General features: G+C 31.7%; 1 protein-coding gene across 1 annotated transcript; it reads left to right on the top strand.

The window, feature by feature from the left end:
- Window positions 1–17,477: 17,477 nt before the first annotated feature.
- Window positions 17,478–20,088, top strand: LOC149547396 (protein neprosin-like). The gene is made up of 7 exons (XM_089794738.1): window positions 17,478–17,668; window positions 17,785–17,871; window positions 18,185–18,382; window positions 18,519–18,683; window positions 18,820–18,876; window positions 18,973–19,122; window positions 19,580–20,088. Exons 1-7 carry the CDS (start codon window positions 17,522–17,524, stop codon window positions 19,976–19,978), a joined length of 1,203 nt encoding a protein of 400 aa, XP_089650864.1. The 5' UTR covers window positions 17,478–17,521; the 3' UTR covers window positions 19,979–20,088.
- The last annotated feature ends 2,711 nt before the right edge of the window (window positions 20,089–22,799 follow it).

The raw sequence follows: 22,799 nt of genomic DNA, 5'->3' as shown, positions 1-22,799 counted from the left end.
CTATAAGCCTTTTTTTCAATGAATAACCAAGAGATGTTCCTTCATCAATTCTAGCATCAAAATTTCCAATATCACCATCTCTTTTGATATAGCACTTACTACCAAAAATTTTGAAATAATTAACTGTAGGTGAGTGACCAAACCACAGTTCATAAGGGGTCTTGTTTGTGTCTTTCCCGACTTATACTTTGTTCAAAGTGTAGACTGTTGTATTCATAGCTTCTCTCGAAAATATCTTGGGTACATCATTCTTAGCTAACATAACTCTTGTTGCTTCTATAACTGAGCTATTCCTTCTCTCTACAATGTCATTTTGTTCAAGGGTTCTCATAGTTGATAACCATCTTTTGATTCCATTTTCTTCACAAAACATGATAAACTCATTTGAAGTGAATTCTCCTCCTCTATCGGATCTTAAACATTTAATCTTCATACCAGATTCATTCTTAACTCTATTCTTGAATACCTTAAGCTTATCAAATGCCTTAGATTTCTCTTTAAGAAATGCAACCCACATCATTCTAGAAAAGTCATCAATTAGAATCATAAAATATCTTTCACCATAGAATCCTTTAGTCTTTTTAGGACTACTAAGATCTGTGTCTACAATCTTCAATTTTGTTTTAGTAGTAAACTTCTTACAGGGAAAAGAAGTTCTATTATGCTTTGCCAAAACACACTCCTTGCAAATTGTGTTAGTAGGCTTTACAATCTTAGGCAAATCTCTAACTACAAACATATTACTAGTATTCACAATATTATCAAAGTTTATGTGAAAAAATCTCTTATGCCACAACCAACTACCATCTACCATAGCAACCAAACATGTCATTTCAGTAGGATTCAATTGAAATACACTACATCTAGATCTAGTTCCTACTCTAATTACCTTTCCATCTTTGTTTATGATCATGCATGCCTTTTCTATGAACTACAACTGATAACCTTTTTCCACTAGTTGTCCAACATTTAAAGGTTTGTGCTTTAAACCATAAACAAAATATACATCCTTAGTATTAGTTTTACCATCAAGAGTTATAGATGCAATACCTTTAACTTGACATGTTGCATTATTTCCAACTCTGATAATGCCTCCTTCCTGACTTTTGAAGTCAACAAATTTGTTTATATTACCAATTATATGATGTGAATAACCACTATTAATTATCTAATTACATTTATTTTTAACTTGTGACATCAAAGCTACTTTCTCTAGACTTTCTTCTGTAATTGCCACAAATACAATTTCATTATCACTAGCAATTACTGCTTGTTCATCAAAATCATTTTCTTCATTTGCATACAAAAACTCTCTATTTATTGCAAGTTTGTAATTTCCTTTTTTAATTTTTCTTTTCTTTTAGGAAATTTAGATGCATAATAACCATATTCATCAGAATTCTAACATTTAAAGATTTTCTTACCATCTTTTTCTCTTCTTACCATAAGGGCTACTCCTTCTTCAATCATTCTATCCTCATTAGCTTTGCTACTGCTAGCAAAATCTCCTCTAGCACTTGTGTTCCTTGATAAACTAGGTCAAATATTCAAATCACTAAAAGTTGTCTCTATTTCGGTTAATTCTCTATACTATCTAAGTTCATTCTCAATTTCTTCAAGTCTTCCAAGCAATGTCCCCCTTGTGAAATATTTGGTACAAGATATCAACAACTATATCATTTGAATTCTTGACTTAAATGGCAGTGTTAATGTCTTCAATATCTTCCATATAACCTCATCCTCTTCTTTGGTTCCTCCTTGAGATCCAATACTTGCAGTAATTTCTGATATTCTACGTACATATATTGTGACATATTCATCTTCCATCATTTTAGCATCTTGAAATGCACAAATCCAACTTTGTAACCTCAACTTCTAAGAATGTGCATCACCTTCAAAACTAGTTTTCAAAACTTCCCAAATCAAATGTGAAGTAGCAAGTGATTTTACTTGATTGTATTCAATTTCAAGAAGTGTAGTCAATAGTGCTTCTCTAGCTCTCATGTCACACATAAATATATTTTTTTCATCCTTGATATAATTTTCCAAATCCTTTTCAACAATGATTGTCTTCACTGATTTTGTCAAGATCCAATATCCTGAACCCATGCACAATAGATGTGTCTTCATATTTTCTTTTTAGATGTCATAATTTGTTCTATTGAACACCGTACTATCTTTCTTGAGCATGCTTTCCATGGATTTCCCAAATTTTTTAAACTTTATCTTCAAGGAATTGATGCTCTAACACCAATTTTTAGAAATAATAGTCCACCAAGATAACTGGGGGTGGGGTGGGGGAGAGATGAATCAGTTATCCAAAAATTAAAACATTTATCTTCTTTAAAAAAACATAACCATTCAACCAAAGGAAATAGAAACCATAATAAGATGCACATAGACAATTACACCAGATATGTTAACTAGGGAAACCCTTGATCAGAGGGAAAACTCTAGTGGGAATGATGCCCACAAGATGATGTACTAATATAAATATTCCTTGTTAGAGGATGGACCCTATTAGGAGTCTATTAACACATTTAGTACATAGAGTCCATATTAGGATACTTTTAATCCCTATTAGGGGATCCCAACCCTATTAGGGGTTTTGGCAACCCTATTAGGAGTTGTAGTAAAATGTATGCAAGAAGAGCCCACTGCCCAAATATGCAATTTCAACTACAAGAAGATCTCACTACTCAAACATGCAATTTACTATTATGTTCTTCTTTCCTTTGTTTTCTCAACCAAACTAAACATTGTTAGACCTCATAGATTAGTTCATGAACCTCAGATCCAAATACCAAACCTTAGATCACTCAGAAAAACCTAAAAAATGAAGTTTCCTTCACTTCTACTCTTCTTTGCTCAACTTTGCATTCTACTCTCTCTACTGCTTACAATCAATTCTTTATCTCATCTACACATATACATATATATCATGATAAAGGAAAATGTCCTTGCTTTATATCAAGTCCATAAAACAATTCCTTGAGTCAGTTGTTAGACCTCAATTAATCATTATAGGACCACATTAAGAACATGTCACACTTAGTGATAACATCAATCTTCTACCTTGCAACTTGAATAACTTTCTGTGCATGCAATATTATGATGAGAAAACTTAGCCATGTCATCACCAATATGTCTTCTACACATCCTCAACCTCAATTCTTAGACTAACAATTCTTCTAAGAGATATAACAAGTTTACCAAAACATGCCTCTATAAACTCTATCTCTGATTAAACATCACCAAAACTTACATGGTTTCTTCCAAACTTATCATTTCTTCATCTGACATTAACTACATATACTAGATATTTGAACATATCTCTCATAACCTTGGATGGTGAGAATACTCAACTAGTTGTCCCTACCAACTTGATCTTTTTTTTTTTCTTCTGTCAAATACCAGAGAAAATTGTTATGTTGACATGAATGACAAACTCAGTCAAGAATGTAACATATCATCAGAGTAACATATCTACAATACTCCCCCATAGGAAAATCATTGACATTAATGCTTCAATAATCTCTCAATAGTTAGGAGTCAATGAACAAATTTAGTAAAGAGAGCCCCTATTAGGAGACTTTGAATCCTTGTTAGGAGATTCCAATCCTGTTAGGAGTTGTAGTATAGTAGATGCAAGATGAGCCCATTGCCCAAACATGCACTTCCAATTACAAGAAGAGCTCACTGTTGAAACAAGCAATTAGTCTTCAGGCATGTAGGTGATATAACTTCTTTCTTGACTGATCTTTGCATATATGACTTCATAGAAAGTTCACATATTACTTATTATAATATAATTCCACACTTCTTTTTTCAAAATGTACTTTGTATAAATACCATGCCTTTATGGAAATTGCTACTAGGTTGGCTAAGACCATAATATACTTTTACAACTTAGAATAAACATCTAGGATGTCAGCCCTAATTGGTCAAGTAATTATTTTGTAAATAAAATAATTCCTTACCTTTAATTCCACTATTCTATTTCACTGGTAAAATGTGAATTTCTTTTTCATGCTATTTGTACTAATGTCAAAGATTATACACATCATCATCAATATGTATACTATCATCATTTAATTTTTCTAGTCATAATATGATGTTAGTAACAACTTATATATAAAATAATACATTGTTGTAAACCAATTTCATACTTAGACAATTTTCTTAGTACCAAAAGCTAAGTATCTTTATTTTTGAGCTTTTCTACAAGCATGTACATCATGTGCTACATTAAATGACAAAAAATACATATCTTCATTAGCCAATTGTCAACAAGTCTTGGTTAGTTAGAAATGCTTAGTGAAGTTCAAGATTAGAAGCTACCAGGATGAGGAGTTATGTGATATCATACCTATGGAAATATGTCATATGTTGCTAGGTAGGACATGGTAGTTTGATAGACATGGAGTATGATAGCTCTTATTTTCACTAAGCATACTTTTCAAATTTTATGGTGAAAATACCACAATGTTGTATTTTCTAGGGTTGTATATTTCTTTTTTTGTCTGCAGAGGAAACCCTATCATGTTTTTCCCTAATCTAATTATCTCATTATTGTCCCAAGTGTGAAATTTGGCGCCGTAGAGTTTTGATTTTATTTTCATATTATAAGAAATCTTCGTAAAATCATAGTCTAAGCCTTAACCCTAGGTTTTAAAACTAAGCAAGTTTTCATTTTTTCTTTTACATCATTTTCTTTGATGTTATGATAATAGGGTTAGTAGAGCATTGCAATGAAGAGTTTTCTATGTCTCGATCTTAAGAAAAATGTGTTGTTGTGGTATTGTGGATGATAAAGTTGGTCTTCTTGATCATATAATTTCCTTTGTATTATATGATTGCATCACAATTTAAATGGTTTTCATTTTGTTCTCTACAAAGTTACAACAGGGAGGTCATCGTAGCATTGGGAACAATGAAAGGAGGTGTTAGAATGTTACAAATTAGTGGACATCTTAAGATCATAGAGGAAGTATTTTGTTGTTGTAGTGTTATGGGATATTTATGATCATAAGATCATTAAGATATTAAAGATAAGCAAAGGTGATGATCCACTGTTAGATAGGTGTCTAGTTTCAATTGGCCAAATTGTGGTACTAATACCAAATATACACTTAGCTGGATCAGTGGGACCAAAAAAAATTTTATAATGAGTTTTGAATAGCATTTGGTTATCTGTGATCTTATGATATACAACTCATCATAAGATCTTAGGGTGATAAAAATGTGTTTTCATGTTACAAATAAGCCGTGATCAAAACTGCAAAGACCATAATGCTATGGTGCAAAGGGTCACTAGTCTATCATAATGTTGTAGAAGTTTGAGGGGTAACCAAAGATGTTACAAAGTTATAAAAATGGCCATGATCATGAGATTATATGCTGAAAAAGATCAAGCATTGATGTCACACCAAAGGCCATTGTCATAGGATAGTAATATCAGGAGATCATAAAGCTAAAACAAGAGGCATATGATGTTGAGATAATGTGGGGCCCACCTAGATAGTCAGTGAATCAAAACTTGACACATGGAAAGGTAGCTAGTTTTTGATCTAGGGTGGTAGATATATTTGATAAAAAATGTAGGAATAGGGCATGGTTCTACATAGTGACAAATAGGATGAGTGAATAATTTGATTTGCAGATGTAGTCTTTGAGTAAGGATCAAATTTTGTAGTTGAGAGGGGATATGGTGAAAAATCATATAAAATCAGATTCTGAATGACCACCAAAGAAAAAGTAAATATCTTGAAGGAATTGTAGAGGTAGTTGAGAATTTCATGATCATGAGCAGACGAAGACAAAAACAATTAAATTAAAGGCTCCTACTTATCTAATATTTTCTAATAAAGTTGTTTTTCTCATCACTCTAAGGAGATATTTTACAAAACAGTTATTTGGTTTTGATGAGATTTGATTCTTAGGCACCAAGAAAGAAGAGATACATTTCAACAACAATAGTAGGAAGAGTTTCAAGTGGAAAAATGGCATCATCAAATCTGATCCAAAAATTTCTTCTTGTCTATATATTCTCTCTTCATCTCATTTGTAAGGGTCCAAATTTTGGGAATTTTCTCACTATTGAGAGACCAATAAAGGGGTTCCATTCTTTACCACTATGATCACAAGGATGACTCCAATTTTATTATTGTGATACTATCCACTCTAAGCATATTTATCTACTATGAACAATAGTATTGTAATTCCCTTGAAGAAAATAGATTATTTAGTTGTTTATTGTGTATATTCTGAGTTTTGGCATATACCATGTTGTATTGGTTTCCAGGAGATTAATACAAAGCTTCATTTTCTTAGTTTCATTCTGATTCTCATCTCCTTCCTCTATTGTCTACAATGTTTTTTGTTTAAGAAAAAAGAGCTTAAACTCATTCGCAATCCCTTAAGGTTGTATGTCTAGATAGGTTTTCTATTGGAACAAAGAGTCGAGTAAATGCTTATTTACCTTGACAGGGTTGCAGGTTTCACTAGGAGGATATTACAATAAGTATGAGATTTTTTATGAAGATAGATGTCTATTTACAAGGTGAATGGATAGATAAGAAATCTGAATATATTTAGTATTTCTCATGTATCCATGTGTTTGTTTTGACTTAGCTTATGCTCAATGGATAAGGGGCTGATCAGTTAGGAGATTGCATGTGTTTTTTGTTGCATACTTGGGCTGTGTTGATATTCAACATCATTAATCAAAATATTTTCCCTTTCATGTTGAAGGAACTGAAAAGGCTGCCCTCACTTAGCTTTATAATTTCTTTGACCATGTTATTAGCTATTGCATGTCTGAGATCTTTGAATAAGTATTAGAAGATTAAGGATTTTATCTACTTTGTTAGATTCAAGAATATGTTTTAGCATTGGTACAATATAAGTGAATTTGAGGTCCAGTCACCTAAGTTTTGTAGAGCCTGAAGTAGAAGAAGGGTCTAGCCTTATAGTTGGCCTAGTGTCTAAAAGGGTATGTTAAATATGGGAAGTAGCTACCCCTAGATGTATCTTATTCTCATCGATTTAATTTGAAACCGTGTTGTTTCAAATCACCAACACAGTACGTGATACCTACACTTTGACAAAGGATGAAATGAAACATAAGTTGAAGTCATTGAAGGAGAAATAAGAAAAGACATGTAGTGTTGCCAAAATATGTTTCGTTGATGGAAATAAGTTTCTCCAAGATATGAAGCATGAGAATATGTATTTTCTTGTCATTCCAAATGATAGTAAAGAACAAGTAGAAGAGGTGCTTGTAGAAGTTGTAGATTTGTTGGAAGAATTTATAGATATTGTATCAAATGATGTACCAGATGGATTAGCACTATTAAGAAAGATTAGTCACTAGATGTATTTGATTCTAAGAGCCTATTTTCCAAACAAGGTAGTGTAAAGAATGATACCAGCAAAAAGTGAGGATTTGAATAGACAAGTGCATGATTTATTGTAGAAATGGTTGAGTCAAGAGAATCTATGTTCATGTTTTATACCAACAATATTATCACCTAAGAAGAATAGAGGATGGAGGATGTGTATAAATTCTTGAGCTCTCAACAAGATCACTATCAAGTATAGATTTCTACTACCAAGGATGGATGATATTATGGACTATTTGAGTGGAGCTATATATTTCGCATAGATAGATCTAAAGAGTGGATAACATCAAATTTACAATAGAGAAGGATATGAGTGAAAGACTACTTTCAAGAAAACGGAAAAACTATACAAGTGGTTAGTCATGCTTTTTGGGCTAACTAATGCACATAGAACTTTCATGTGGCTCATGAATGAGGTACTAAAGGAATTTTTGGGTAAGTTTTTCATTTTCTACCTAGATGATATTTTGATCTTTAGTAGAACATTGGAGGAGAATTTGATGCATATTTTGAAGGTGTTTAATAAGTTGAGGGAAGAAAAATTGTCCATAAACTTGAGGAAGTACAGTTTTGTGAGGGAGTTGTTATACTTGGGATTTGTAGTATCAAAAAAAGGTTTTAAAATAGACCCTAAGAAAATGAAGGCTATCCTTGAATGACCCACTCTGAGAAGTGCGACTAAGGCAAGATCTTTCCATGGATTTGCTAGTTTTTATGAAAAGTTCATAAGAGGATTTAGTAGTATTTGAGTATCCTTGACTAAAACAATGAGAGGAGATAGGAAAGAATTTAAGTGGAATGTAGGAGCATATAAGAGTTTTAATCTATTGAAATAGAAAGTTACAAAGCAATCTATTTTAGCACTTCCAAATTTTAACAAGGTGTTTCAAGTAGATTGTGATGCTAGTGGTACTACAATAGGATTTTTTTTGAGCCAAGAAGGTAGACCTATTGTTTATTTTAGTAAGAATTTGAATGATGCCAAAAAAAAAAAATTGTTTATGATCATTATTTTTATGCTATAGTTAAAGCATTGAAGAAATGGAAACACTATCTTCTTCCTAAGGAGTTTTTTTTTGTATACTAATCATCAAGCTTTACAATATTTGAATAATCAAGGAAACTCAAACCAAAGGCATTTGAAGTGGGTTGATTTTTTTTAGAGTTATACATTTGTTTTGAAACACATGAGTGGGAATTCTAATAGAGTTGTAGATGCTCTTAGCAACAGACAAATTTTGCTGACAAAAATGCAAATTGAGGTGGTTGGGTTCAAGGAACTCAAAAATTTGTATATAGATGATCCTAATTTTGGTGAAGCATGTAAGGATTTTACAAAACTAGTTACACTTGACAGGACAAAGTGGTTGGGTTTCATAATCCAAGATGGTATATTTTTCAAAGGAAGCTAGTTGTGCATTCCATGAAGTTCAATGAGAGAGAATCTCATCAATGAGAAGCATAGTCAAGGATTGGCTAGATACTTTGGTAAATATTAAATCATTACTTTGGTTGTTGAGAATTATTACTGGCCATAATTGTAGCAAGATGTGAAAAAGTTTGTACAGAGTTGTAGAGTATGTTAGATGGAAATAGGAGAGAAGTAGAATACAAGGTTGTATCAACCATTGCCTATATCAAAGAAGTCATGGGAGGATGTTAGCATGGATTTTGTTCTTGGACTACTAAGGACTTGTTACAAGATATAGTTGTCATTGCATCAAAAGGTCGACATATTAATGCCTGATAAAATTGCTAGACTTTTAGAACATAGGAGGCGATTAAGCCATGTCACGAATCTTTAAAGGGAACGTTGGTGATTAGTCCAAAAATCCCCCCTCAACATTAACTAAGGAGATTTGAACCTATGACTAAGATTTGATACTACTTGCTGCAAGCTAGAGTTGTCGCTGCACCAAAAGTTCAACCTATTAATGCCTGATACAACCACTAGACTTGCAGAACATAGGCAGTGATTAAACCATGTCACAAATCCTAAAGGGGAACATTGTTAGTTAGTTGAATAGGACTCAACATGGGTATGATTCTATTTTTGTGGTGGTTGATAGGTTTACAAAGATAACACATTTTATTCCTTGCAAGAAGAGAAGTGATGTTGTTTCTGTGGCATAGTTTTTTTCAGAGAAGTGGTGAGACTACATGGTATCCCATAGAGTATAGTTTCTGATTGGGATACCAGGTTTGTTGGGTATTTCTAGCATACATTGTGGAAGAAATTGAAGATAGATTTGAAGTTTATTTCATCACATCATCCATAGACTAATGGAAAAATCAAATTTGGGAATCACGATTTGGGAAACTTGCTAAGATGTTCAGTTGGAGAAAAACCAAAAGGATGGTATATAATTTTACTGCACGTAGAATTTGAATATAATAATTCTGTCAATAAGAGTACTAGTCAATCACTATTCTAGATTGTATATGGGAGCAGTTCCAAAGTGCTTCTGGATTGAGCAAGTTGGATAAAGAGAAATAAGTAGTGTTGAATTAGAGGACTTTGTTGCACATATGAAGAACATCCATGAGGAGGTGAGGAAGCACATCATAAATATGAATACACAATACAAGGCTAAGGCATATGTGAAAAAGAGGTATAAGTTCAATTTTAGATTGGAGATGAAGACATGGTTCATTTGAGAAAGGAGCATTTTCCAGTGGGTACATATAATAAGCTGAAAATGAAGAAGTTTGGACCATGTAGATAGTGAAAAGATGTGATTATGGAAATGTTTATGACATGGAGTTGCTTGTTGAATTTAATATTTCACTAGTATTTAACATTTCAAAATTGAAAAAGTATCATGGAAGAGGTGATGGGGATGAAATTGGAGATGCCCAGTGGAGTATTCCAACATCTTATTTAGCTACAACAAAGATTGAGGATATATTGGACATTTGTATTGGTAGAAACACAAGGAACAAAACTTATGAAGAATACTTAGTCAAATGGAAAGGGAGGCAAGTAGAAGATTGATCATGGCTAGCAAGGGAGGAGGTTAACCATCTTGGTTTTCCTCTCAACAATAGAGATACAATAGGGTCACTTCTCAAATTATCCCAGGTGTCTAGTACAAGAGAATCTTGGGTGTAAGAGCAATCTTGCATCACCCAAAAATATTTCCTTTTAGTTGTTTGAATAAGGGTTGTCTCAATATCAAGTTTTTGTCTATGGAAGCTTTCTACTTAGTAAGTCAGTCATATGAGCTCAGAATGTCCTTATTTTAGAGGTGGAGGTTCATCTCAATTATAAATTGAATCACTTGGTTGACACTTCCTAGCTTGGTCAACACTAGTTTCACATCACTGATATTGCGGACTTGATAGATACTGGAGACCACAGTTGACATTGGGAAACTTAGTTAATACTATGAAGCTTGGATTGCTTTAGGCCATATAGATCTTTCTTCAATATGCATACCATATCTTTCTCATCTATCAGAGGGAAACCATCATATTACTCAATGTATGCCTCTTCCTCAATCTCCATCCAAGAAGGTTGATTTAACATCCATTTGATATAATTTGAACTTCTTATTTGATGCATAAGCAAAGAAAATTCGCACTTCTTCCATTCTAGCTACAGGGGCATATGTTTCCTCATAATCTATTTCTTCTTGTTGTGAATAACCTTAATGCACAAGTCTAGCCTTGTTTCTTACAAATTTTCCTTGTTCATTCATCTTGTTTCTGAATACTCGCTTGGTTCCAATAACATTCTTTTCTTTAGGTCTTGAAACTAATTCCAATGTGTCATTCTTCACAATTTGATCTAATTCTTCCTTCATTGTTTGAATCAAATGATCATCTTTATATGCTTCATCTGTACTCTTAGGTTCAACTTGAGAAATCAAACATATTTCCTCATTAACTTTGTTTCTATTCATCACTCCTTTTTCTTTGCATCCAATTACCTACTCTGGAGTGTTATTCTTTGTTAGATTCTTTTTAGAGGTAGGAGTTGCTAACTCAACTCTTACTTCTTCTCTTGGTTCATATCTTTCTCCTATTTTCTCAGCAATTTGCACATCATTCTATAGATCATTGTTAGTCTCAAAGAAAACTTCTACATTCTCTCTAACAATTCCAATATTTTCTTCTTCTTCATCAGAATCAATAATAGTAACTAATGTTATCTCTTCTATTGCTTCATCTTTCTTAACTACTTCAAGATTATTATCTTTATCATCATAGTCATTCAAGAATCTTTCCATACTTACTTTAAATTCTTCATCTTCATTAGAAAGTGAATTCTTTATGGTTTTTCTTGATCTCTTAGGACATTTGGATGAAAAATAACCAAACTCTTTGCATGTCCAACAAAAAAAATTTCCATACCTTTTGGCTTTATTTCCATAAGAAGATCAATACCTTCTTTGATCTTAATGTCTTCTTCAGATCTACATCTTTCTTGACTTGTGGTTCTATTCTTTTGTATGCAATAAAAGGATTCTAGATCTGGAAACTCAATGCTCTATTCTCTAGACAAATTCGATAACTAGCCAAGAAGCTCTATCTTTTGTGTGTCAAAATTTACTCTATCTGACTTAGGACTATCCTTTCTAAAATGACTTTCCATTGATCTCCCAAAGACATTAAGCTTTTTCTTCAAGAACCTAATGCTTTGATACCAATTGCTAGAATATATAGTCCACCAATATAACTGAGAGGGTGGGGGGTGGTAAATTAGTTATACAACTATTATCACAATTATCAACCTTATTAGATCTTAACCATATGATAAATATAATAAAAAACCACAAGAATATACTCATGCACAATAACACCAGATATGTTAATGAGGGAACGCCTTGATTAGAGGGAAAACCCTGGTGGGGATGGTACCAATAAGATGATGTACTAATATAAATATTCGTTATTAGAAGATGGATCCTATCAGGAGTCTATAAAAAAATTCAGTACATATCAATCCCTATTAGGAGACTTTAAATCCTTGTTAGGAGATTTGAACCCTATTAGGAGTTGTAGAAGATAGATGGACCCACTATCCAAACAACTTCAGAGGCAAGCCAAATGAACCTATTGTCCAAATGATCTTTGTATTATTCCTTACAAAATAATGGAATTGATTTGTATTGATCCTTCCTCTTTCTCCATCCTATCAACCAGACTTCTACTCCTTTTGATCTTGACACTAGATCACAACCTTTGCATCCAATAATCCCTTGGAACACTTACTCACATTTACGAATTAATCTTCTCTTGTTTGCACTTCCTTGAACACTTCACATTTCACACACTCATCAAAATTTCTCAATCAAGGAAAATACTTTCCTTTATACCACATCCTCAAAACAATTACTTGAGTCCACCTTGAGGCTTTCCCAATTAATTATAATAGGACCATAATAAGATAATTAATTAGTTACAATCATGATAGCATTGTCAGCTCATAGTCTATGCAACTTTTCACATGTGAAACTTCAAGGCTTGCACACTTTTAGACATCATCATCAGACTATCTTCTTCCATTGAATAACTTCATGTATCCTAATTATATCTCAGTAAAGAGATAAATCATAATCACCATAAACTACTTTATAAGTACTTTGTTTATGCACTACTCTTTGCAAATCACTTATAACTTTTGTATTTCTTCGACTTAGGTTACACACTTAACCTCATCATCACGAAAAAATAAGAAATGTGTCCTTCACTTCACGTCACATGATCATCAAGACTCTATCTGTATGACCATGATCTTTGTCTTCTGCTCTGTTAGTCTTCACAAGATTATTGCAATGTTGATATCAATTAGAAACACAGTCATGAATGCAACATGTCAATACTACCACATGCTCTCCAATGCTTAGAATAATCACCCAAAGGAATACCATCAACATTCATCCTAACAAATCTATGTGGCATCCACATAGGTACCACAAGGGAGATGCATGGGCTAAAGGACAAGTCATGCAAAATTCATAAAAATCCTTTAAGGTTTGAGTGGCTCAAGGTGTGCTCACACGTGTGAGAAACCTTGGAAAAAGGAATGGGGGGACAAAGGTGTAAGAGTATCTTTTGAAGAGTTTAATGAAAGGAGGACCCTTGGGCCTTGTGTTGCTCACGCATGTGTGAACAACCACTTAGGGGCTAAAAAGGGTGATTAGAAGGGGGTTTAGGATAATAAAGTGGAATTACTAGTGGGTAGGCTTAGAAGGATGAGGGTGATGGATGGTAGGCTAGGTTTTATGTAGGATTAGGATTAAATTAGATAAAGCTTAATTTAATCATGGATCTAGAGGATTTAATAAAGTGGATGGATTTAAATAAATTGGAATTTATTTAAAAGGGATTTATGGAGCACTATGCATTAAATAAATTTAACACATTAGAGGGAATGTATTTAAATTAAATTTAAATACCTTAGGGTAGTGAACTCATTTAATTAAATAAGAAGAAGAATAGGACAAGTATAATTAATTAATAAATAACCAATTATAATGTTGAGGAAAAATATTAAATTAATTAATATAGCATTTGGGGTGATTTTAAGTGTCTACAAGAACAAGTTTGAAGTTATCAACTATAAGTAATTCTTTATCTATAATTAATATTTTAAAAAGATTAGTCCTATATAAAAGAGGAACTATTAAAGTATACGATAAAATGTTCTCTTTGAAATTAATTACAATTTTCGAGAAAAAAAATGAAACTTGTATTTCGTGAAAATTTATCATTAACTTTTTAAATCAAAATATAATTCAAAAATTAAAGTTCCTTTATTATTTCAAGATTTGTTAATTTAAATATTTTTTAATTTATAAATTTATATATAAAAAGTAATATACAATTAAGATTTTTTTGATGAAACTATTATCCATCTTGGAAATTAAAGTGTATTTTTTAGATTCATTAATTATAACTCTTGTTATAGTCCTTACCATACATTCCTATAAACTTCAAACCAAGCTGTAAGAAAATATATATGTTTCTCAAGAGTAAAATGAAACCTATTTCAACCTCTTAATCTATAGCTTTAAAAAGTAATTTTTAATATTTTATTAATAAGACTATAATTTTTATATTCAATAGAAAAATATAATACAATAAAATATATCATTATTAGATTTAGTATTTATGTTATACATAGACATCAAAATTAGTGAAATTGAAAACAATTTTTAAAATACAATATATTTTTGGAGTCAAAAAACATAAAATTAAAAAGATTAACATCTATAGTAAAAACAAGTAAACTAAAACAATATAGGATTATGCTCGATGAAATTTAAAATGTAATGTGATTTTAGAATAAATTTAGAATGTAATGTGAATTTAGAATGAATTTAACATGTAATGTAAATTACCTGATAGAATTTGAGTGAAATAATTATGGAACTTAAAATTGAATGAAATTGCTTAAGATGGAATTAGAGTAATTAGAGTAATCTCAATTGACTATGATTCAGTATAATCTCCTCTCTTTGTTCAGCGATGCATTAAGCTAAGACAACAATGTCAATATATTGGTATTGAAATAGTTATAGAACATGTAATTGAAGATGCAACAAGTAGTTTTCATTCCAATAGGTTGTTCATGGATTATAGTGATCTTTTCAATTGAAGAAGTTACTCAATAAAATTAAAAAAATTAGAGGAGAAGATCAAAGATAGAGATAAAAAGAAATATTACAAGAAGAAGAGGAGTTTATTGATCTATGAACGATGTGGATGTGGTAAATCAAATGGTCTTCAACTTTTCAATTTTGGGGAGGGTTATTTTAGAAGAGATGGTTAGCTACTTTTCTAATAGTGGGAAAGACAATTTGTATAGGTTGTTATTAAATATATATTTTTCCTTTTGGGTTTTTGCATCTTACTCACCATTGTAACTATATACATTTTTAGCATCTAGCTCACCATTGCAAATATAAGGATCATTTTGGAAGAGGAGTGACAAAGAAAAAATCTATTTTGGTATCAAATATCTTCTTGCTTCATTAGTAAGCTCAGTTTTGCATCTTGATCACAACTCTAACTATATACAATTGCAATATTTGAATTTATATTAATAAATTAACTATTTGATGTATGCTCTATCTTCACATTTTTCCTAATTAGAAAAAAAAGACCAACTTAACAATTATTAGACTTTTCTTAGTTGTGATATCTTCCATTGGACTATCTTTAAAGGTGGGGTAGGAAAGTAGGAAATAAGTGTTTATGAATAACTATCTAAGAACATCATCAGTAGTATAAAGACTATCGACATAAATTAAATTTATTTCAACAATGTATGCATGGAAATGACCACTTTACTTATACAACTTAATCTTGTTGATTTTTTATGCTATCTTCATCGAAAAGATATATTATCACACAATTAGATTTTGTGTGTGTGTGTGTGTGTGTGTGTGTGTGTGTGTGTGTGTGTGTGTGTGTGTGTGAGAGAGAGAGAGAGAGAGAGAGAGAGAGAGAGGAGGGGGGGGGAGCTTGGGGTAAGTGAGTAAGATGAATAGTATAAATAAAAAAGACCTTATAAAGAGGTGAAAAGATTGATAGAGAGGAAAATATAGGGATAAGTATTGTATAGATAGACAAATCATAATTAAATATCAAAGTGTAGGATAATTATGAAAGAGACAAAGAGGAGGGGAAAGGGAGGGGGAAGTTGAAGTTATAAAATGGCAAAGATATATGAGGTGATAAGATGAAGGGAGAGACAAAGAGGAGGACAATGGAAGGGGGAGAAATAGGAAGAGTAGAGCAGGGAGATAAAGAGGGAGATGGATAAAGATACATGAAGTGCTAGGAGGATAGTGGAGAGATAGATAGATAGAGCACATACATAGAATAAATCAAAGAAAAATAGAGGAAATGGGATGTAGATTCATAGAAGCAAAGGGTGAAGAGGGGTAAGATAAAATACAAATAGGGAGAGCGATATAAAGATAAGGTAGGGTGGTAGACAAAGAGATTTTATTAATAACTATTCAACAACATAATAAAAAATATACAAGCTTATCGGGTAAACTCTTGCACCCTTCAAAGGGGTAAGTGCTAGTTATGATTATATAAACATATAGCATGTCAATCAAAATTTAGGTCCATTAAAGCATACATGTAGAAAGATTTTTATCAATATTGTAGTTGATTTGTTGTAGCTTTAAGGTGAGAAATCTCTACCTCAATGTCCTTCCTCTTTGTTTGGCAATTCCAATGCATAGTCAATGTCATCTTTAACAATAGACACCATTTCGTACCATTGTAAAATGCCATATCGAAAGAACTTTTTACTAATGATTAATATCAATAATTTTACATTTTTTTAATGAAGTTTGAATTTTCTCTTACCTCAACTAGTAAGAAATAAAAATAATAATATTTTTAAATTACTAAAAATTTATTATTAACTATAATATTTGTGTATACAATTACTAAAAATAAAAATTAAATATTATTAACTATAATATCTATGTATAATAAATTTTCATACTTTATTTTGTTTTGATTGATTATCTGAATAGCGAAATGGTATGCATGAACTAATAATTGTACTATTGTAGAATTATGCCTCTCAAATTTGAATATGGAAAGGGGGACTTCGCTAAAACCATGGTTTATATTATTAGTCATACATAACCCCACTCAATGCTCCGTAAATGTAGGAATGAAACGACCTTAACAATAGGGGAAGAAACTTCCTTAAAGTAATAATATTTTAAAATTACTAAAACAAATAATTAATTATTATTAACTAAAATATATATGCTCAATAATATTTCATACATTGTTTTGCTTTGATTGACTGACTGAAGTAACAAGTCTATATTACTAAAACCATCGCTTACGTTATTAATCATACGCCACCCCACTCAATTCTCCGTAAACGGAACGGAACGACTTTAGCAAGAGGGGAAGAAATTTCCATCGATCAAGACTTCCTTAAAGTGCACGCAATTGCAGAGAGCAACAGGATCATTATCCTATGGTGTTAATTATCAAATTGTTCTTGACTCATTAATCTGAAGTCGTCTCAATCAATACAGACTTGGTTATAAATATGGGCATCTCTAGATATAATTTATTATCATTGGTTTTACAGACTTGGGTTATTACATTTGGTTTCATCATTAATGGCTTCTCGTATGTTCAATCTGGTTTTCTTTGCTTATGTGCTCTGTATGCCATTTATGATTTTAGCATACCCAGCTGAAGTGGGTAATATGAGCATCCACGATTATATCAATTATGTTAATCCACCGGCTGTTCACAAGTACAAAGTAAGCCGATCTCTTTCCTATTCCATATATGTATTTTTTTCGTCAATTTCTTCCCTCTTTCTATTATATCTGTTCCATTCAAACTTGGCCATTAAAGTTTGTATCTTGTTACGCAGCATGACAATGGAGACGTCATACTCTGTGTGAAATATTCTGATCAAATTTCCCTCCGCTCTGCAAAACGACAATATGGGTATGATCAGGTAACAATTTATATAGTCTTTTCAGATTCTCACGAGAAGTTTTGTTTTGCAAATCTTTGCTCTACAGCAGTGTTGTTATAAGACATAAGAATGGTCTTTTCTAACAAATTAATTTTTCCTTCATTGTAGATTATTCCTTCACTATAGACTATTGTTCTTATGTTTTCTAATATTCTTATAAATATTTTTTATTTTTTTGTAAAAGTCGATATTTCTAGAGGTTTTCTACTTTTGAGGACAATTTTCTACCAGTTATATATGTTGTCATTCAATTGCTACTATATTATTAACTTGGATCGTGCAATTGTGGAAGAATTCAAACATGAGTTGGACGGATACAGAAGCTCCAGGGGGGGCTCCCTCAAATATATCGGGCAGTGGGCTTGGGAAGAGGTGTCCAGAAGGAACAGTCTCCGTTATGGAGATTAAGTATGAACAAGTGAAAGCTGCAGGATCTGTAAATACGTTTTTGACAAGAAAATTGATAGATAATTCGATGATCGCTCATGATGTAAGTTGAATGAAAATTGTTTTCTTATTCTTATTTATATTATAATATACACTATGAAATGCTTCCTATTTATTTAAAAAATAATAATAATCTAATATATATTACCTAAAAAATTGTTAATCTTTTTATTTTGAAGTATGCCGTCCTACAATATACTTCTGCTTCTGAGGGAATCTATAGCGCACAAGGAAGGTTTAATATATGGAAACCATATGTTGCACCTAATGATGCTTTTAGCCTTGAACAAATTTGGCTTGTCCAAGAACAACCTTCAACACAAACAATTGAGGCTGGTTGGGAAGTAAGTATTATTATTATTCACAGGTATTTTAATGTAATTTAAGTTTTTCAATACAACCTAAAATGCTAGAACAAAAAAAATTGCAACAAAATAATCTTGATATTGCAACATATGGTGGTATAATATGCAATTTCAGGTATTCCCTACTCATTATAATGGCGATTCTCGACCTAGACTCTTTGTGTATTGGACGGTAACTATTGTAATTTGACTATCATGATATTTGTCCTTGTATCAAAGCTTAAGTTATATAGTCAACTCATTAACATATGTTCCCGTCTTGATGCAGAATGATAATTACCAGTCCACGGGTTGTAGGAATGTGGAATGTCCAGGATTTGTGTTGTCTGATGGTGCACAAAACTATCTAGGCCAACCCATTGACCAAGTATCTGAGGATGGTAAAGATCCAGTTGAAAAACTGTTAAGCATAAAAAAGGTAAGTGACATTTTCAATAGAATAAAAATATTTGTATTTGCATTGGTTGATTTAAATAATGTTTATCAAAGTTGGTCTATTGATATATAACCTGAATTTTAAAAAGAGGACAAAGGCTCAAGTATTATAGCAATTAAACACACTTTGTAGCATAATTAAATGTGATTCTTACTATGAACTATAAAATTCTACTTAGATAGTGGTTAAATAACCAACTAAAATGTAAAGTATATAAAGGTTTTGAAAGACATGGTAAGATATACATTTATCGTTTTCTTATTATTTTTAACTATTTATTACTATTGTGATAAAATAAAAGTTGTTTTCCTTTCATTTTCATATTAGTATGATCATATACAACACAAGAATAAATAACCAATAATATGAACCAATATAAATCAATTATAGTTTAAACTATTTTTCTTAGTAAACTAACAACAATGCTTTCAATATGTAGGAAATCTTAAATGGTGAAGCAGTATGGTCCTTATGCATACAAGACAAAATTATGGGATATTGGCCTGGATCTTTATTTAGTTCATTGGCTGAATCAACCAATATTGTGCAATATGGAGGGGAAGTTGCGCATTCTGTTGGTGATCCAGGGACCCCATTCTCAAAAACACACATGGGAAGTGGTCATTTTGCTCAAGAGGGATTTCCAAAGGTAGCCTACATTAGGGACATCCAAGTGCACAACTCTAACAATGCTCTTTTGTCCCCTCAAGAAATCAGTTTTGTACCTAAACCGCTTTGCTATAATTTAACTCTTGGTGTTGACAATACTACTCTAGGATGGGGTCACTACATGTTTTTTGGTGGTCCTGGAGGAGATAATCCTAGTTGTCTTAATTGATCATTATTTATCATTAGTTATTGTAAAGATGCATATTATTGCATCTATACTTTTATTACGTAAATGTTTAGAATAAATTTTAAATTATATGAAATGTTTTATTATTAAAATATTTTTACATTAATATAAAAATTCAATATGTTGGCTAGTAGCTTAAATTTATATTTTGAACATTCTTTTATGAATTAATTCTTTTAGATTTATAACGCTTGATTGGAAATAAAATTATGTAAAAATTTAATATTGAATGAGTAATTATAAAATTAAAATTATAGAAATTAAACAGATTGAAATATAAAAACATAGACATATGTGTGTGTGATTATGTACATCGACATGTATGTGCATGCTCATGTATGTGTCAAATAAAAGTTTATTAATACCTTAAAATAATGTGTTGATGTGATTTTAAAGTATGATTGATGATGTACATTAATTTGTATTCTTGTTAATAGGTAGAATTCAAAACCAAGGCTCCATGTTCAAGGCTAACATTATGAAAAATTGCATTAACATATTGAACATGATCAACTCTTACAAAAAAAGATTTGTTTCATATGTTTGAATCATCAAAGAGTCCTTCTATAATTAATTAAAGTTAAGGATTCACAAATAAATCAAGGGGTTAATTTATAATTTTTTTGATAAATATAAAAAATTCAATTATAAAAGATAATTAGGATGACCCCTTCAATTATTTACTCATCAAGTATAACTTTATAAATTCTACTTAAACTAAGTGTAATTATGTAATTATACTTATTGTTGGCATAATTTTCTTGAACCTCTAAAAATTGATTGGTAGACCAATTGTTTGAATTAGTTATTAAAGATATCATCATTTATCTCAAGGAACAAGAAGGAACTAAGACTAGTATGCAACAATGAGCAAAAATGCACATTGATCTAGGATGTGTGAGTCTAGTTCACAAGATTAATCATAGAAAGGTGAAGTGTAGACCTAATAGATGGATGCAAAGAATAAAGGAACTAGATTGATTGGTGACTATAAAGAATGGTTTGGGCAAGTCAGCAAGGAAAGCTTGAAGCAAGATACCTATGACTTCCATGTCATGAAGTGGGTAGAAGTGCACTCATCATTGCACTTAATGATGATGGGTTAACATATTAAGGAATAGTTGAAAGAATTCAAATTTGAATCCTTTTCAACAAGAATAAGTCACCAATGACATAAGACACCCATGACTCCTATACAAACATGTTACTTATAAAAAGAGTGGCACACTATTGCAACTCAAAGTCAAGCTAGAAGTAGGGATGAGAATTTAAATTTTGAATCCATGGACTAGGGTTTCAAGTATCAAAGCCAAGAAATAAGTGATAATAAAAGAAGACATAACAAAAAAAGAAAAGGTTAGATTGTTGAGTGATTAGCGAGAGAGCCAAGCAAGCCAAGCTAAGTGTAATCTCAAAGTGTGAAGAAAACTAATAGAAGAGAAGTCACAAATAAATATTTAGCAAATATGACAAGGAGAAGCCAATAAGCTAGATTAATACAAGTGTGATCATCTATAAGAAAAAGAAGAGCCAAGTGTACAAGTGATAATGTTTGAAGTTATGGAGCCAAGAAGAAGTAGAGCATAGTTTGACATGGGTTAAAAGAGATGAAGAAGGATCTAATTTCATGCTAAGTGTAGTAGCCACATTGCTAGATCATTCCTTGTTGTTTACTAATCTACAACAATAAATCCAATTGAGGGTGCACCCTAATAAGTTATTTGTTTCAAATCTCCTAACTGAGTGACACATTAACTTGTATTCTAAAGTCCTTTAATTAGGCTACTCCTAATAGGGAAAGACTTTAATAGGTGTTAGTGAAATCCCTTAACTAGGTGTCACCTAATAGTGTCTTTATAATCTTTTAACAGAGATAAGCTCTTGATTGGGCACACTACACAAGAGTGCAAGTTTTGTGAGGATTAAGTCATACACTGTGGTTTTTATGCTATCTAGTTTTCCATGAAATAAATACTATTTTATGTGTTATAATTTTCATGTTATTTATTTTTACTTAATCCTGATTAGTTAAGTTATAGCTACCACAAACTTGTAGACTAGTGTGAAGTGTAGTTAAAGGTGAAAAGTCAAAACTAGTAAGTATAATGAATCAACACACCCCCTCCCCCCCCACCTCTCACCTTAGTATATTAACCATTTTTTGGACCAGTAGTTCATGTCAAAGCCTAGGTCCTCAGAAGTAAAGAGTTTAACATCTCAGGGAAATGATCAAAATGTTTAAGAGAGATGCATTGAATTTTCAAAGCAAAACTATAGTTCATGTTGTAGAAAGATGTGTCTACACCTAAGAACTCTTGGTAATGCCTACTACACCCATATAGAGGAAAAAATTTTCAAATATATTGGTCAACTTAGTTTGGACCATTTAGAGGGGAAAGAAATGCACACAACCATAATGGATACTCTAGCAAGAACCTTTTTCTACTTTGTTTACAAAGATGTTGAAGACCTAGAAACAACATATCAGATGTGGGAGAAGCTCAAAATCATATATGGTGGTGACAAACATGTCATTAAAGCTAAATTTAAAATCCTAAGAGGAATCTTTGGTGAAATGAGGATGAAGGAAGCCATTAGCATTGAGGCATATGACAAGTTAGTGAAGGATGTTATGCTAGTCATTAGAGAATTTGGATGTGTACTACAAGAAGATGAGTGTGTGACTAGGATACCAAGGACTCTATAGCCCAAATATTTCATAAGGGTGTCATTGATTCAAGAACTGAAAATAATAGGAAAAATAGAGGAATCTCTCAATAAGAGCTAGATAATTAACAGTGGT

Source organism: Cupressus sempervirens, chromosome 7, assembly GCF_028749045.1.
Source record: "Cupressus sempervirens isolate cs-2001-9-10 chromosome 7, ASM2874904v1, whole genome shotgun sequence".
Classification (NCBI taxonomy): Eukaryota; Viridiplantae; Streptophyta; class Pinopsida; order Cupressales; family Cupressaceae; genus Cupressus; species Cupressus sempervirens.
This window is presented reverse-complemented; position numbering and strand designations above follow the sequence as displayed.

Coding starts and splice junctions, on each gene's coding strand:
- LOC149547396 (XM_089794738.1), top strand. CDS start 17,522: ATGGCTTCTCGTATGTTCAATCTGGTTTTCTTTGCTTATGTGCTCTGT. Junction 18,383..18,518: donor ATTCGATGATCGCTCATGAT/GTAAGTTGAATG, acceptor TTTATTTTGAAG/TATGCCGTCCTACAATATAC. Junction 19,123..19,579: donor AACTGTTAAGCATAAAAAAG/GTAAGTGACATT, acceptor TTCAATATGTAG/GAAATCTTAAATGGTGAAGC.